This window comes from Oncorhynchus kisutch, linkage group LG11 (assembly GCF_002021735.2).
Source record: "Oncorhynchus kisutch isolate 150728-3 linkage group LG11, Okis_V2, whole genome shotgun sequence".
In the NCBI taxonomy this organism is placed as follows: Eukaryota; Metazoa; Chordata; class Actinopteri; order Salmoniformes; family Salmonidae; genus Oncorhynchus; species Oncorhynchus kisutch.
Window position 1 is genome coordinate 68,710,995 of NC_034184.2, and position 14,864 is coordinate 68,725,858.

Here is a 14,864-nt window from a genome sequence, read left to right on the forward strand (position 1 = left end):
CACAAGGTCCTTTGCTGTTGTTCTGGGATTGATTTGCACTTCTGCATCAAAGTACGTTCATCTCTAGGAGACAGAACGCATCTCCTTCCTTACCGGTATGACGGCTGCATGGACCCATGGTGTTTATACCTGCGTACTATTGTTTGTACAGATGAACGTGGTACCTTCAGGCGTTTGTAAATTGCTCCCAAGGATGAACCAGACTTGTGGAGGTCTACAATTCTTTTTCTGAGGTCTTGGCTGATTTCTTTTGATTTCCCATAATGTCAAGCAAAGAGGCCCTGAGTTTGAAGGTAGGCCTTGAAATACATCCACAGGTACACCTCCAATTGACTCAAATTATGTAAATTAGCCTATCAGAAGCTTCTAAAGCCATGAAATCATTTCGGGAATTTTCCAAACTGTTTAAAGTCACAGTCAACTTAATGTATCTAAACTGGAATTGGACCCACTGGAATTGTGTTACAGTGAATTGTAAGTGAAATAATCTGTCTGTAAACAATTGTTGGAAAAATGACTTGTGTCATGCACAAAGTAGATGTCCTAAACAACTTGCCAAAACTAAAGTTTGTTAACAAGAAATGTGTAGAGTGGTTGAAAAACTAGTTTTAATGACTCCAACCTAAGTGTATGTAAACTTCCGACTTCAACTATACATTCAAACATTTCGTATCCCCCTATGTTACGGTGTGAAAACAGTTTTGATGGGCACACATATCCAAAAGAATCTATGGAATGCCCGGGGGAAGCAGAGTATTGATAGCTAAAGAGATGGAGAAAAGTATTTTGTTTGATTGCAAATATGCGGAAGGAGTTGAAAAGAGAACACACAGAAGTCTGTTGTATATAACACCTGTCTCCGGATTACATCTTCAAACCATGGGCAACCATGGCATCTGGTGACAGAGAGGGACAAGAGTTAATCTATGTATACGGGTAAGAGAGTCTAGATATCTACATTTTCAGATATTATACACTTCAAATTTTGACAGAAAGTTGTTTCCATTGCAAGTTAAAGCGTACTGTTAGCTAGCTAGCTAATTTTAACCGGCTGGCTCACTAGCTAACATTACATGTATGATCTGTGTAGTAATATTATTCATATCTCTGAAAGGCATTTGCATTGCTAATTATAGCTTAATGTTAGCTAGCTTGCTAGCATTGAACCCAATTGGTTAGCTTTATCTATCTGCAGATTCATGCATGGTAGTAATGTAATAAATTGGGATTATGGTTCATTGTTTAGCTAGCTAGCTACATAAAAAAAAGACTTCACTATTCAAGTAACAATTTCACTATACCGTTTACACCTTCTGTATCCTGTGCATGTGACAAATAGACTTTGATTTTATTTGACGGTAATGTGAAGAACAACATGACCTGCACCAGTCAAATTAGGATACAAAGTCAGGCTAAAGAAACAGTGTCCAAGTTCTAAAATTCTCCAGTAAAATGCCCTGCTTTTATTTCGTCACACTCTCAGCTATTTTCTGTAATTAGCTCGCCATTAACTTTTAAATAATGATCTTGTTGTGCGTTCTTTTTAAATGTAATAATTCATAAAAATGAGCTAAAGTTAAGTAATTGTCAGCTATGATATGGTAATTATTTACACTGGCTAGCTAGCTAACAAGCTAGAAACAAACCAAAACAATGTTTAGAAAGTTGCTTTTAGTTGCCTGGTTTGCTAAATTGACATATACTTAATTTATTTTTTAAACGAATGGGTTTATTGATGTTAAAATACACCAGTTATGCTATTTTAGACCACCAGGCTGCTGATGTCATGCAGCCTGTCGTTTTTGACAAGTTTGATGTAGGACGACAATAGAATGTTCATGATGTCACTGCGACAACTGTCTACAGACATAGCCGTAGTATAAACCAGCTTTTAGTCTTTAAATCTTTGATTGTTTAGTACACTACTGTACTCACTCTGTTTAGCACATGGCCTCACATGTGAATCCTGAAATAGATGGGTGGAGCTAAGGCTTAAGTGAACGTGAGCGATGCTAAATGGGTGTAGACAAAGAGCTCTCCAGTAGGTGCACCAAAAAGGGACATTTTCTCAAAAGTTGGGTTACAAGTTTATCAACTTTCAAGTTTATCAACTTTCAAAGCAAAGTTACTTTCAAAGCAAAGCAAAGTTACTTAAATAAATAAGTAAATATAGCTATTCTTGAATAGCTGTCAAATACTTGCTTCCTCTGTCCTTGGGAGAATCTCAATTGCATTTCCTTGATTCATTGCATCTTCTTCTCTCCTTGTCGCCTTTTCAAAACCCACTGGATGAGAATGTCAGAGGTCCTTCCCTCTCACCTTCATTTCCAATGGGCTTTGAGAAGGAGGCGAGGAGAGAGGACGTGAGGGATCAAGGAAATGTAATTGAGATTCTCCCCTTGTTTCCCCCATTCTTCACCTCCCTCTCAAAGCACATTGTGGGAGAGGAGTGAAGGTTCCTCCCCTCAGGCTACAATGCACTCTCAAGGAGAGGCAAGCAGTGGAGGAAACAAGGACAGAGGAAGCAAGAATTTGACAGCTAGTTTTCAGACACAGACTCTCTCTTACACTCACATACACACTCACACACAATGCTTGAAGAGTTTACTGATTATAATGATTTCATTATTGGTTATTATTATTGTCCGTGATTTTATTGACAGAATCCATTGTATTATGCTATTGTATTATATCAACTATTAAAACATATAGAAATGCTGTTGTTTATCTTTTTCATTCTTCAAGGATGTTTAGCATGGCTATAAATTATAGATAAGTTGACTAAAGCACAAAAAAACTAGCAACTAGGCATGACAAAGAAACATGCGGTGTCCATGTTTCTTGTGACATTTTGAATGACATGTCGGTGTTTTGTTTTTGCTACTGTAGGTGGTGTTATGGTCTCATTGTGCCCAGCTAGACTTTAATTCTGCTCGAAAATTCTTTTTAAATGTATATCAAACCATTTAGAAATGTTTACCGTGATGTCACACATTGGCCCATTTATTTATAGAAAGACCCTTATCTGTTAAATGGTAGCTGCTAATTAATATTAATCAATAGTGTCAATTATATACACTGAACAAAAATATAAATGCAACATGCAACAATTTTAAAGATTTTACTGAGTTGCAGTTCATTTAAGGAAATGAGTTAATTTAAATAAATTCATTAGGTCCTAATCTATGGATTTCACATGACTGGGAATACAGATACGCAAACATTATTATAATTTTTTATCTATTTAACCTTTTTTTAACTAGGCAAGTCAGTTAAGAACAAATTCTTATTTATAATGACGGCCTACCCAGCCAAACCCTCCCCTTACCGGGACGACGCTGGGCCAATTGTGCGCCGCTCTATGGGACTCCCGATCACGTCCGGTTGTGATACAGCCCAGGATCGAACCAAGGTCTGTAGTGACGCCTCTAGGACTGAGATGCAGTGCCTTAGACCGCTGCACCACTTGGGAGTCTATGGGTGTCTGGTGAGTAGGCAGGCCATGGAAGAACTGGGACATTTTCAGCTTCCAGGAATTGCGTACAGATCCTTGTGACATTGGACCATGCATTATCATGCTGGAACATGAGGTGATGGTGGCGGATGAATGGCACGACAATGGGCCTCAGGATGTTATTACGGTATCTCTGTGCATTCAAATTGCCATCAATAAAATGCAATTGTGTTCGTTTTCCGTAGCTTATGCCTGCCCATTGAAACCGGGATTCATCCTTGAAGAGCACACTTCTCCAGCGTGCTAGTGGCCATCGAAAGTGAGCAGTTGCCTACTGAAGTCAGTTACAACGCTGAACTGCAATCAGGTCAAATCGGAGGGTCTGCTGTCCGGACCTCTGGCAGTCTCTATGGGGGTGCCACAGGGTTCAATTCTTGGACCGACTCTCTTCTCTGTATACATCAATGAGGTCGCTCTTGCTGCTGGTGAGTCCCTGATCCACCTCTACGCAGACGACACCATTCTGTATACTTCCGGCCCTTCTTTGGACACTGTGTTAACAACCCTCCAGGCAAGCTTCAATGCCATACAACTCTCCTTCCGTGGCCTCCAATTGCTCTTAAATACAAGTAAAACTAAATGCATGCTCTTCAACCGATCGCTACCTGCACCTACCCGCCTGTCCAACATCACTACTCTGGACGGCTCTGACTTAGAATACGTGGACAACTACAAATACTTAGGTGTCTGGTTAGACTGTAAACTCTCCTTCCAGACCCATATCAAACATCTCCAATCCAAAGTTAAATCTAGAATTGGCTTCCTATTTCGCAACAAAGCATCCTTCACTCATGCTGCCAAACATACCCTTGTAAAACTGACCATCCTACCAATCCTCGACTTTGGCGATGTCATTTACAAAATAGCCTCCAATACCCTACTCAACAAATTGGATGCAGTCTATCACAGTGCAATCCGTTTTATCACCAAAGCCCCATATACTACCCACCATTGCGACCTGTACGCTCTCGTTGGCTGGCCCTCGCTTCATACTCGTCGCCAAACCCACTGGCTCCATGTCATCTACAAGACCCTGCTAGGTAAAGTCCCCCCTTATCTCAGCTCGCTGGTCACCATAGCATCTCCCACCTGTAGCACACGCTCCAGCAGGTATATCTCTCTAGTCACCCCCAAAACCAATTCTTTCTTTGGCCGCCTCTCCTTCCAGTTCTCTGCTGCCAATGACTGGAACGAACTACAAAAATCTCTGAAACTGGAAACACTTATCTCCCTCACTAGCTTTAAGCACCAACTGTCAGAGCAGCTCACAGATTACTGCACCTGTACATAGCCCACCTATAATTTAGCCCAAACAACTACCTCTTTCCCAACTGTATTTAATTTTAATTTATTTATTTATTTTGCTCCTTTGCACCCCATTATTTTTTATTTCTACTTTGCACATTCTTCCATTGCAAAACTACCATTCCAGTATTTTACTTGCTATATTGTATTTACTTTGCCATCATGGCCTTTTTTGCCTTTACCTCCCTTCTCACCTCATTTGCTCACATTTTATATAGACTTGTTTATACTGCATTATTGACTGTATGTTTGTTTTTACTCCATGTGTAACTCTGTGTCGTTTTATCTGTCGAACTGCTTTGCTTTATCTTGGCCAGGTCGCAATTGTAAATGAGAACTTGTTCTCAACTTGCCTACCTGGTTAAATAAAGGTAAAATAAATGATTTGGTTGTGCAAACCCACAGTTTCATCAGCTGTCCGGGTGGCTGGTCTCAGACAATCCCACAGGTGAAGAAGCCGAATGTGGAGGTCCTGGGTTGGTGTGGTTACACGTGATCTGCGGTTGTGAGACCGGTTGGACGTTCTGCCAAATTCTCTAAAAGTACGTTGGAGGCAGCTTATGATAAAGAAATTTACATTACATTCTCTGGCAACAGCTCTGGTGGACATTCCTATAGTCAGCATGCCAATTGCACGCACATTCAAAGCTTGAGACATCTTTGGCATTGCGTTGTGTTTCAAAACTGCACATTTTAGAGTGGCCGTTTATTGTCCCCAGCACACCGCCAGGGATGTAAACAAATTTGATCACAAAATTTGAGCCCAATATGCTTTTTGTGCGTCTGGAACATTTCTGGGATCTTTTATTTCAGCTCATGAAACATGGGACCAACACTTTACATGTTGTTTTTATATTTTTGTTCAGTATATTTGATATTCCATATCAAATCATTCATATCTGTATTCCACATAGATAGTCACAACATTCAACACAATATATCTCACTTCTAACCATTTTAGCCTTCAAACCAGGTCTAAGGAGCATAGTGTGACAGAGAGGAGGTCCAGAGAGGGTTCAGCCCATTCAGTGAGTGCGCGTGTGTGTGTGCGTGTGTGTCTCTCTGTGTGTGTGTGTGTTTTTGGTTTTACTATTCTTCTGGGGCCCAGAAGTCCTCACAAGGATAGTAAAACAAGCTAAATTCGGACAAGTGGGGACAGTTCGCCAGGCCCCACAAGGAAAACAACTATTTTAGGTTTCGAGGTTAGGTTTAGGGTTAAGGTTTAAATTAGGGTTAGGAGTTAGGGGTTAATGTTAGGGTTAGGTTAAAGGATAAAAGGAAAATAGGATTTTGAATCAGAATCATCAATTGTTTGGTCCTCACAAGGATAGTGAAACAAACGTGGCTGTCTCATCCCCAGAGCCCCTAACAGACAGACAGACAGACAGACAGACAAGACTGGATCCAGACTCATTCAAAGTACTAGATGGAGACCAGTCCCTCTCAATACAAAATGTAAGACCCTTTCCTTCTCCTTTACCTTGTAATCATTCTAATGTAATACCACTACAATCAATGTCACCACCTCTATTTGTGAAGTTTTTCGGTGAAGGAATAAAAAATTACTGAAATATATATATTTTTCAGCCAATGAATCAAAGGCAGCCTAAAATGTAATTAAAAAAGGATAACAGTTCATTCTATCTATACATATAGCCCCAGGCTTTTTTTTAGAAATAGGTCACGAGCTGTGTCAGAGCTCTCCCTCTGACAGCCAATAAGAACATGTAACCCATAAAATTATCAGCCCTCCTCAGCCTCGTGCCCTATATTCAATACAATCCACCCGGCGACTGAGTGGCAGAAATCATTAATACTGGCTGCTGTTTTAATATTGTCCATTTAGTGCTGAGCCGATAAGCGGCCGCTTACGGAAAATGAAATGGTACCCTTTTTTCCCCCTTTCGGACCGATTCTAAACTGATTCATTCAATTGTGGACTTTTTACATTTCGAAATGTTAATGGGATTCGGTCTAATTTCAGGGTACGAAAACACACACCTTTTGATGGGGATGTGGTACAGTATTTAATCACATACCCAACGTTTTTCCTACCTCACCACTCCCCCAAAATTAGGCCTACAACTGAATCTTTCCATTATGTAAAAGAGAATTGCCTTTCGGGAACGAAAAATAGGAGAAGAAAATGTAGGAAAATTGGGTACAACAGGCCTACAAGTACATGTTGTATAAAACACATCTTCAGCTTGCAATAATCACTAATCACCATCAAACCCCAACTTCCTTAGTAAAACATCCATTGAAAGGAACCACTCTCATTGGCTGTTGTTCTGAGCCAATCAGATTGGAGCATTGCTTTCTTCACAGGACAGAGCGACTCATGGGAGAGATAAGTGCTAAAGTGGTTTGCAGAGCCCCATCAAAACACAAACACTGCTAGCGTTAACGTTCCACTAACGTTCCAGCAGGGGTGACCTCAATCTGATAGACTTCATCTGATGAGCAGCTCAAACGTTGTCCATCTACTCTAGCAGCAGGCCCTTCAATATGGATACAGCACAAAGATGAAACATACACCATACACCATATCAACTAATCGTATTATGCAAAGGATGTTACATACTCACGTTATGTAAAAACAAATCTACCTAGTTCAGAATTAGCCACGCTTTACATCTTCTCTTACCGACTATGGAGCTGCGTTCAATTCGACAACCTTGTGTGGCAGTTCGCTTAATGCATAACTGCATTAGTAATTGCATGAGACTCTAAAATCACAACCGATTAGATCAACACTTGTTTTCTGCGGACATAGTCGAGTGAAAACACAGACACACACACGGATTGAGGGGGTCTGGGGGTTGGTTATTTGGGAGCGGGTATAGGAATTAGTGGACAGGACTGGGTGTTAGAGGGTTTTTACTCTTCATTGGCACGGTGTCCCCATAGGCTGGACCATCTAAAAATACCCCAATGATAATTCCTAATTCGCTAGTCGCTCTTCCTGTGTGCTTCCCCAGTGTTGTGACACTTTTCAGCCACTAGGAAGGTCAGAGACGGAGGACTCAAAGTCGACACGAAAGCCCAATGTGACAGGACAGGTCTGGAGCAAGATCCATTTCTAGTTCAGAAACGGGCTGTTTCGAGGAACTGAGACGTCAACTACGGCATGGGTTCTTGAAGCAATGGTGGGAAATGCCAATATTATTATAATAGCACTACAGTACTACAATACATACACCATGAAAACCCTAGTAATCTGTATGAAAACACATTAAGCTCATAGCATAGTACTGCATTCAGTGCTGTTCAATTGATATTTCATTGGCATTAGCGAGTCCCATTTTTCCCGTGTTTCTTATGTCTAGCCTCATCAGCACCGATGGCCAATTTCAATATTAGAATGAATTCAGAGTTAAATCAACTTTATCTTCTATATTTTATCCTACAAATGCATTAAATTAGTTTCTTTGGGCATAATGCCTCTGCATGTTTGTGCTGACCTGAGGAAGTAGAGGTAGAGGATGGTGGTGGAGAGGAGGAAGAGGATGGCATAGAGGAAGAGGGTGATGACCACTCCAGCTGCCCCTGATTGGTCGGTCCGGTAGAAGTGCCAGTAGAGCTTGGCTGCATCCGCAACAGGAGACTCTGCACTGTAGGACAGACGCTGAACACGCATACAGCCTACAATTCAGACCCCTTTGTCTTTTTCCACATTTTGTTCTAAAATTTATTAAATTGTTATTCTCCCCTCATCAATCTACACACAATACCCTATAATGACAAAGCAAAAACAGGTTTTAGAAATGCAAATGTTTGACATAAACCCCCTCCGAAATATCACATTTACATGAGTATTCAGACCCTTTACTCAGTACTTTGCTAAAGCACCTTTGGCAGCGATTACAGCCTCAAGTCTTCTTGGGTATGACGCTACAAGCTTGGCACACCTGTATTTGGTTTCTCCCATTTTTCTCTGCAGATCCAGTCAAGCTCTGTCAGGTTGGATGGGGAGCGTCGCTGTACAGCTATTTTCAGGTGTCTCCAGAGATGTTTGATCAGGTTCAAGTCCGGGCTCTGACTGGGCCACTTAAGGACATTCAGAGACTTGCCCTGAAGCCACTCCTAAATTGCCTTGGCTGTGTGATTAGGGTTGTTGTCCTGAAGGAAGGTGAGCCTTTGCCCCAGTCTGAGGTGCTGAGCACTCTGGAGCAGGTTTTCATCAAGGAACTCTCTGTACTTTGCTCTGTTCATCTTTCCCTTGATCCTGACAAGTATCCCTGATACTGAAAAACATCCCCACAGCATGATGCTGTGACCACCATGCTTCACCGTAGGGATGGTGCAAGGTTTCCTCCAAACGTGATGCTTGGCATTCAGGCCATAGAGTTCAATCTTGGTTTCATCAGACCAGAGAATCTTGTTTCTCATGGTCTCAGAGTCCTTTAAGTGCCTTTAGGCAAACTCCAAGCGGGCTGTCCATGTGCCTTTTACTGAGGAGTGGCTTCCACCAGGCCACTCTACCATAAAGGCCTGATTGGTGGAGTGCTACAGAGATGGTTGTCCTTCTGGAAGGTTCTTCGATCTCGACAGAGGAACTCTGGAGCTCTGTCAGAGTGACCATCGGGTTCTTGGTCACCTTCCTGACCAAGGCCATTCTCCCCCGATTGCTCAGTTTGGCTGTGCGGCCAGCTCTAGGGAGAGTCTTGGAGGGTCCAAACTCCTTCCATTTAATAATGATGGAGGCCACTGTGTTCTTTTGGACCTTGAATGCTGCAGAAATGTTTTGGTACCCTTCTCCAGATCTGTGCCTCGACACAATCCTGTCTCGGAGCTCTACGGACAATTTCTTCGACCACACTGCTTGGTTTATGCACTGTCAACTGTGGGATCTTATATAGACAGGTGTGTGGCTTTACAAATCATGTCCAATCAACTGAATTTACCACAGGTGGACTCCAATCAAGTTGTAGAAACATCTCAAGGAGTTCAATTTCGAGTCTCATAGCAAAGGTTCTGAATACTTATGTAAATAATGTATTTCTGTTTTTTTTCTTCTAAAAACCTGTTTTTGCTTTGTCACAATGGGTAATTGTGTGTAGATTGATGAGGACATTTTTTGATTTAATCCATTTTAGAACAAGGCTGTAACGTAACAAAATTTGGAAAAAGTCAAGGGGTCTGAATACTTTCCGAATGCGCTGTATATACACTGGATTAAATACATTGACGCAAAGGACAGTACAGTACATCTACAGTGTAATCTACAGGTAATATAAGAGGTCTCCGACAAAGAGAAAACCGGGGAAAGTGTTTGGTTGGACATGCATTTATCAAGGCCCTCTGTGGTATTTCATTACGTGAGGAAATATTATACTGTGCTAATATCTCTTCACTAATAACCATATGATTAACCATAGGATATGATTGGACAGTACACATGTATATTAGACACATACTGCACATTCACCTTGGATTATCATTTATGTTCATTGATATATATGGTGGTTATTGAAATTATAGATGGATCAAATACCAGGCCAAATAATAATACAAATATACACTGTGTGGCTTTCAAATAGCCTCTTATCAACCTCTATGTCATAGTTTCACATTCCGCATAAACAACTGAAAGTCAATTGGCGGGGGAGTTCTTTCGGACAGACAAAACGGGATCCCTGATGCAAAAAGACATGGATCTAACCTTGTGTGTGCTTTTTTCCTAACTTCTAAAGTCACTTTGCTAAGATAAAGTGAACTTCCCATTTAATGTGAACACAAGTGTCCAAGTTATTTTAAGTGACTTACCCCCAGGACGGCATCCACTACAAAGACCGCCAGCGGGTCCAGCACTGTCCACACTCCCAAAGCCATGATAAAGTTTGACGTGAAGGAGGGGAGTGAGCCAAACGCTAGCTGACAGCCCCATCTGATCAGGAGCAGCAGCAACGTTACGGCGTTCAAGGTCAGAGGTCCCACCACGACCATAGCCAACTCCTCGCGGGTATGAAGCAAGGAATTCTGGTAGACCAGCTCCACGGTGTGAGCATGGAACTGGAATCTGGGGGGGGGGGGAAGTGTTAGCCTACATCAGCTCTTTGGGGCGCTCCATCCACTCCAAGACAGAACACATGTACATGTGATAGCACACTGAAATAGCAAAACATTTATGTCTAAATATATATTGTATGAAGAACATACTAGTAGTGTTTTTGTGTGCATCATAACCAAAAACTATTCATTTCCGTTTGTGATGGGGATCACATGATGAATAAAGTACATTGCGACAAAAGATGAAGGATCTACAGTACCAGTCAATTCATCGTAAATTCTATAAAACTAAGCATGAAACTTAAGTGTTGTGAAACTAGTTTTCGATAACAAAAGGTAAGATAAGATGTACTGTACCTACACTCAACAATTCACGTCATGGCTCATGAGTTTCTTAATCTACCATCTGCGAGTAGTGCTTGTGTGAGTAAAGAGGTGCCTGTTTTGCCCATTAATTCACATGTGATTCGCTAAGAGAAACAACCCACTCTCAGCCACTCGCCATTACTCCCACTGATGGTCCATTTGTACTCCTTCTGAACCAACACAACACTGCTAAACCTACTATCGCTTTCTGTCTTCTCAATAATTCATCTGTTCATCTATATGCTACGCTCATTTTGGTTTGTCTACAATTCTGTCCTGACCTGTTTAGAGGTTTCCATCTTCAGTTTAAGTCAAATTCCATGGCAACTTTACAATTCTATAAACAGTCATTATATCCCTATCCCTGTATTTCAATATACCGTATCTGTGGTTTGTACCAGGTGTTACAAATGTCATTTTTACAGAAAGATATATTGTTGAATGTTGACAAAGACTTTCCATATAAAATGGGGAGTAATAATACTGATTTCGTACTCTGAGCGGGCCACAGAGTGGTGTAATGTCTAATGTGCATGTGGTGCTCTTTAATGACTGGGCCTGTGAGGTGGTGGTGTGATATGCTGGCAAAGTGGCTCTTGGCCACCTGACTGGTGATGATGTGTGTGTGTGTACAGTCTGTGTGTGTGTGTATGTGAGAGTGCTGGGGGTGATGGGAGAGCCGCGTGGGGCCTGAGTGAGAGTGTCTCGCTCATGAAGGGCCCGCTTTGCTGCCCGCTGATGTCCCAGAGGCACTATTGGGGGAGGGTATCAGGGTGAGACAGGGGGCTAGACACAGGGGGTGGGGCAGGGGGGAGGCTGTCAGCACACTGGCCATCCCCAGACTGTCAGAGATGGAGACAGAGAGCTAGCTGGGGACTGCCCATTACAGGGAGAAATGCTCAGAGGAGGAAGCGGCCAGACATGTGGAACTTGTCATCCGTTGGTGGCTGGTGACCCCCTCGATTTCCATGTTTTTTCCCTCCATCCCCCCTCCCTCCACTCCATTTTTACTCATGCACATTTTTCCCGTATTCTGTCAGATGTCAGATGGCTTTTCTATGATTTAATGCTTGTAAGCATATTCACAGTCTAGCTTTTAATGTGATGAATTAAATCAACACCATGTGCCATTGAGATGTAACAGCCTCTCAATGTCATCCTACTTTGTTTATTATGAAATACTGTCTACAAAATAATAAACAATACATTATTTCCAAATAATGCACACGCAAGAATGCCTGTTGAAATCAATGAATTCTCCCACATGGTGTCATTAATGCTTAGGCAAGTCTTGTTAAACTGGTAATGGGCAGATTTTTATACAGTATCTAGTGGGAGGGAGTGTGTGAGTACTTATGTACATCTATGTACACACACACACACACACACACACACACACACACACACACACACACACACACACACACACACACACACACACACACACACACACACACACACACACACACACACACACACACACACACACACACACACACACACACACACACACAAACACACACACACACACATCTAAATCTACTAATAATATGCATATCTTATCTTCTGGGGATAGGTAGCAGGCAGTTGAATTTGGGCATGCTTTTCATCCAAAATTCCGAATGCTGCCCCCTATCCTAGAGAAGTTAAACTGGTAATGGGCAGATTTTTATACAGTATCTAGTGGGAGGGAGTGTGTGAGTACTTATGTACATCTATGTACACACACACACACACACACACACACACACACACACACACACACACACACACACACACACACAACTTCGCTGCACTGTGCTAGCTCTCGCCTCTTCTCTCCTCTCCCATGCACTCTCTCTACACACACACAATCACTCCTCCTCCTCCACCTCCTCGGAGAGAGGAGGATATCAAAGGAAGCACACTCACTTGTTGACAGGAACTGCGATGGCCTGGAGGAAGAGCCACTGGCTGCAGTAATGCAGGTAGAGCCTTGCAAACCAGATCAAAGCCAGGAGCGGCATAATGAGGCAGAGCTGTGCTGCTGCTGCTGCTGCTGAGGAGGAGCGCCAGCCCCAGCGCCGCGGTGACAGGCCCAGCTCTGACGGGATCATGCGGAGAGCCAAATGTGTACGCTCAGCAGCCCCACCATTGCTACCACTGCCGGTGCCGCCACCGCCCGGCCCTCTGTAGGAGAGCACAGGCCTGGAAAAAACATCACACATACAGTATATACAGTATATACTCGGATATACAGGGAGAGAGGGAGACACAAGAGAGATTTAGAAAGACGACAGCAGGAGAGTGCAGGGCCTGGAAACAACAAACACACACACACGCAGGCCTCTCTCTCGTCTCTCTCAGCAGCCCCTCCTACCCCTGCTCAGCTTCTCTCCACACAGGCCTCTTTCTCGCCTATCTCAGCAGCCCCTCCTACCCCTGCTCAGCTTCTCTCCACACAGGCCTCTCTCTCGCCTATCTCAGCAGCCCCTCCTACCCCTGCTCAGCTTCTCTCCACACAGGCCTCTCTCTCGCCTATCTCAGCAGCCCCTCCTACCCCTGCTCAGCTTCTCTCCACACAGGCCTCTCTCTCGCCTCTCTCAGCAGCGCCTCCTACCCCTGCTCAGCTTCTCTCCACACAGGCCTCTCTCTCGCCTCTCTCAGCAGCGCCTCCTACCCCTGCTCAGCTTCTCTCCACACAGGCCTCTCTCTCGCCTCTCTCAGCAGCCCCTCCTACCCCTGCTCAGCTTCTCTCCACACAGGCCTCTCTCTCACCTCTCTCAGCAGCCCCTCCTACCCCTGCTCAGCTTCTCTCCACACAGGCCTCTCTCTCACCTCTCTCAGCAGCACCTCATACCCCTGCTCAGCTTCTCTCCACACAGGCCTCTCTCTCGCCTATCTCAGCAGCCCCTCCTACCCCTGCTCAGCTTCTCTCCACACAGGCCTCTCTCTCACCTCTCTCAGCAGCGCCTCCTACCCCTGCTCAGCTTCTCTCCACACCGGCCTCTCTCTTGCCTCCCTCAGCAGCCCCTCCTACCCCTGCTCAGCTTCTCTCCACACAGGCCTCTCTCTCGCCTCCCTCAGCAGCGCCTCCTACCCCTGCTCAGCTTCTCTCCACACCGGCCTCTCTCTCGCCTCCCTCAGCAGCACCTCCTACCCCTGCTCAGCTTCTCTCCACACAGGCCTCTCTCTCGCCTATCTCAGCAGCCCCTCCTACCCCTGCTCAGCTTCTCTCCACACAGGCCTCTCTCTCACCTCTCTCAGCAGCGCCTCCTACCCCTGCTCAGCTTCTCTCCACACCGGCCTCTCTCTCGCCTATCTCAGCAGCCCCTCCTACCCCTGCTCAGCTTCTCTCCACAGTGCACCTCTCTCTCCCCAGTGCAGCCCTGCTCCTGCTCAGCCATTCTCTTTCATATAGAGGGCACAGATGGAGAGTCTGGATGGAGAGGAGGAGAGAGTGGGTGCTGCTGGGCCAGTAATGACCTGGCATGGAAAACTGGAACGCCACATTAGGACAAGACTGAGAACATAAGAGCCTCTCTCAACAGGGCTCTAGTCTCCCCTACCATCTCCAAACTTAGTACACACACACACACACACACACACACACACACACACACACACACACACACACACACACACACACACACACACACACACACACACACACACACACGGTTAAAGA

The 14,864-nt window shown here is 43.9% G+C and overlaps 1 protein-coding gene across 1 annotated transcript in view; it reads right to left on the reverse strand.

Moving 5' to 3' along the window:
- The window catches only part of ofcc1 (orofacial cleft 1 candidate 1), a 104,952-nt gene that overhangs the window by 37,234 nt on the left and 52,854 nt on the right, over nucleotides 1–14,864 (reverse strand). Inside the window, exons 9-11 of the mRNA XM_031835016.1 lie at nucleotides 13,109–13,384; nucleotides 10,589–10,841; nucleotides 8,284–8,447 (exon numbers count right to left, since the gene is read on the reverse strand). Coding sequence (XP_031690876.1) covers nucleotides 8,284–8,447; nucleotides 10,589–10,841; nucleotides 13,109–13,384 — 693 coding nt within the window. The remainder of the gene's footprint in view (nucleotides 1–8,283; nucleotides 8,448–10,588; nucleotides 10,842–13,108; nucleotides 13,385–14,864) is intronic.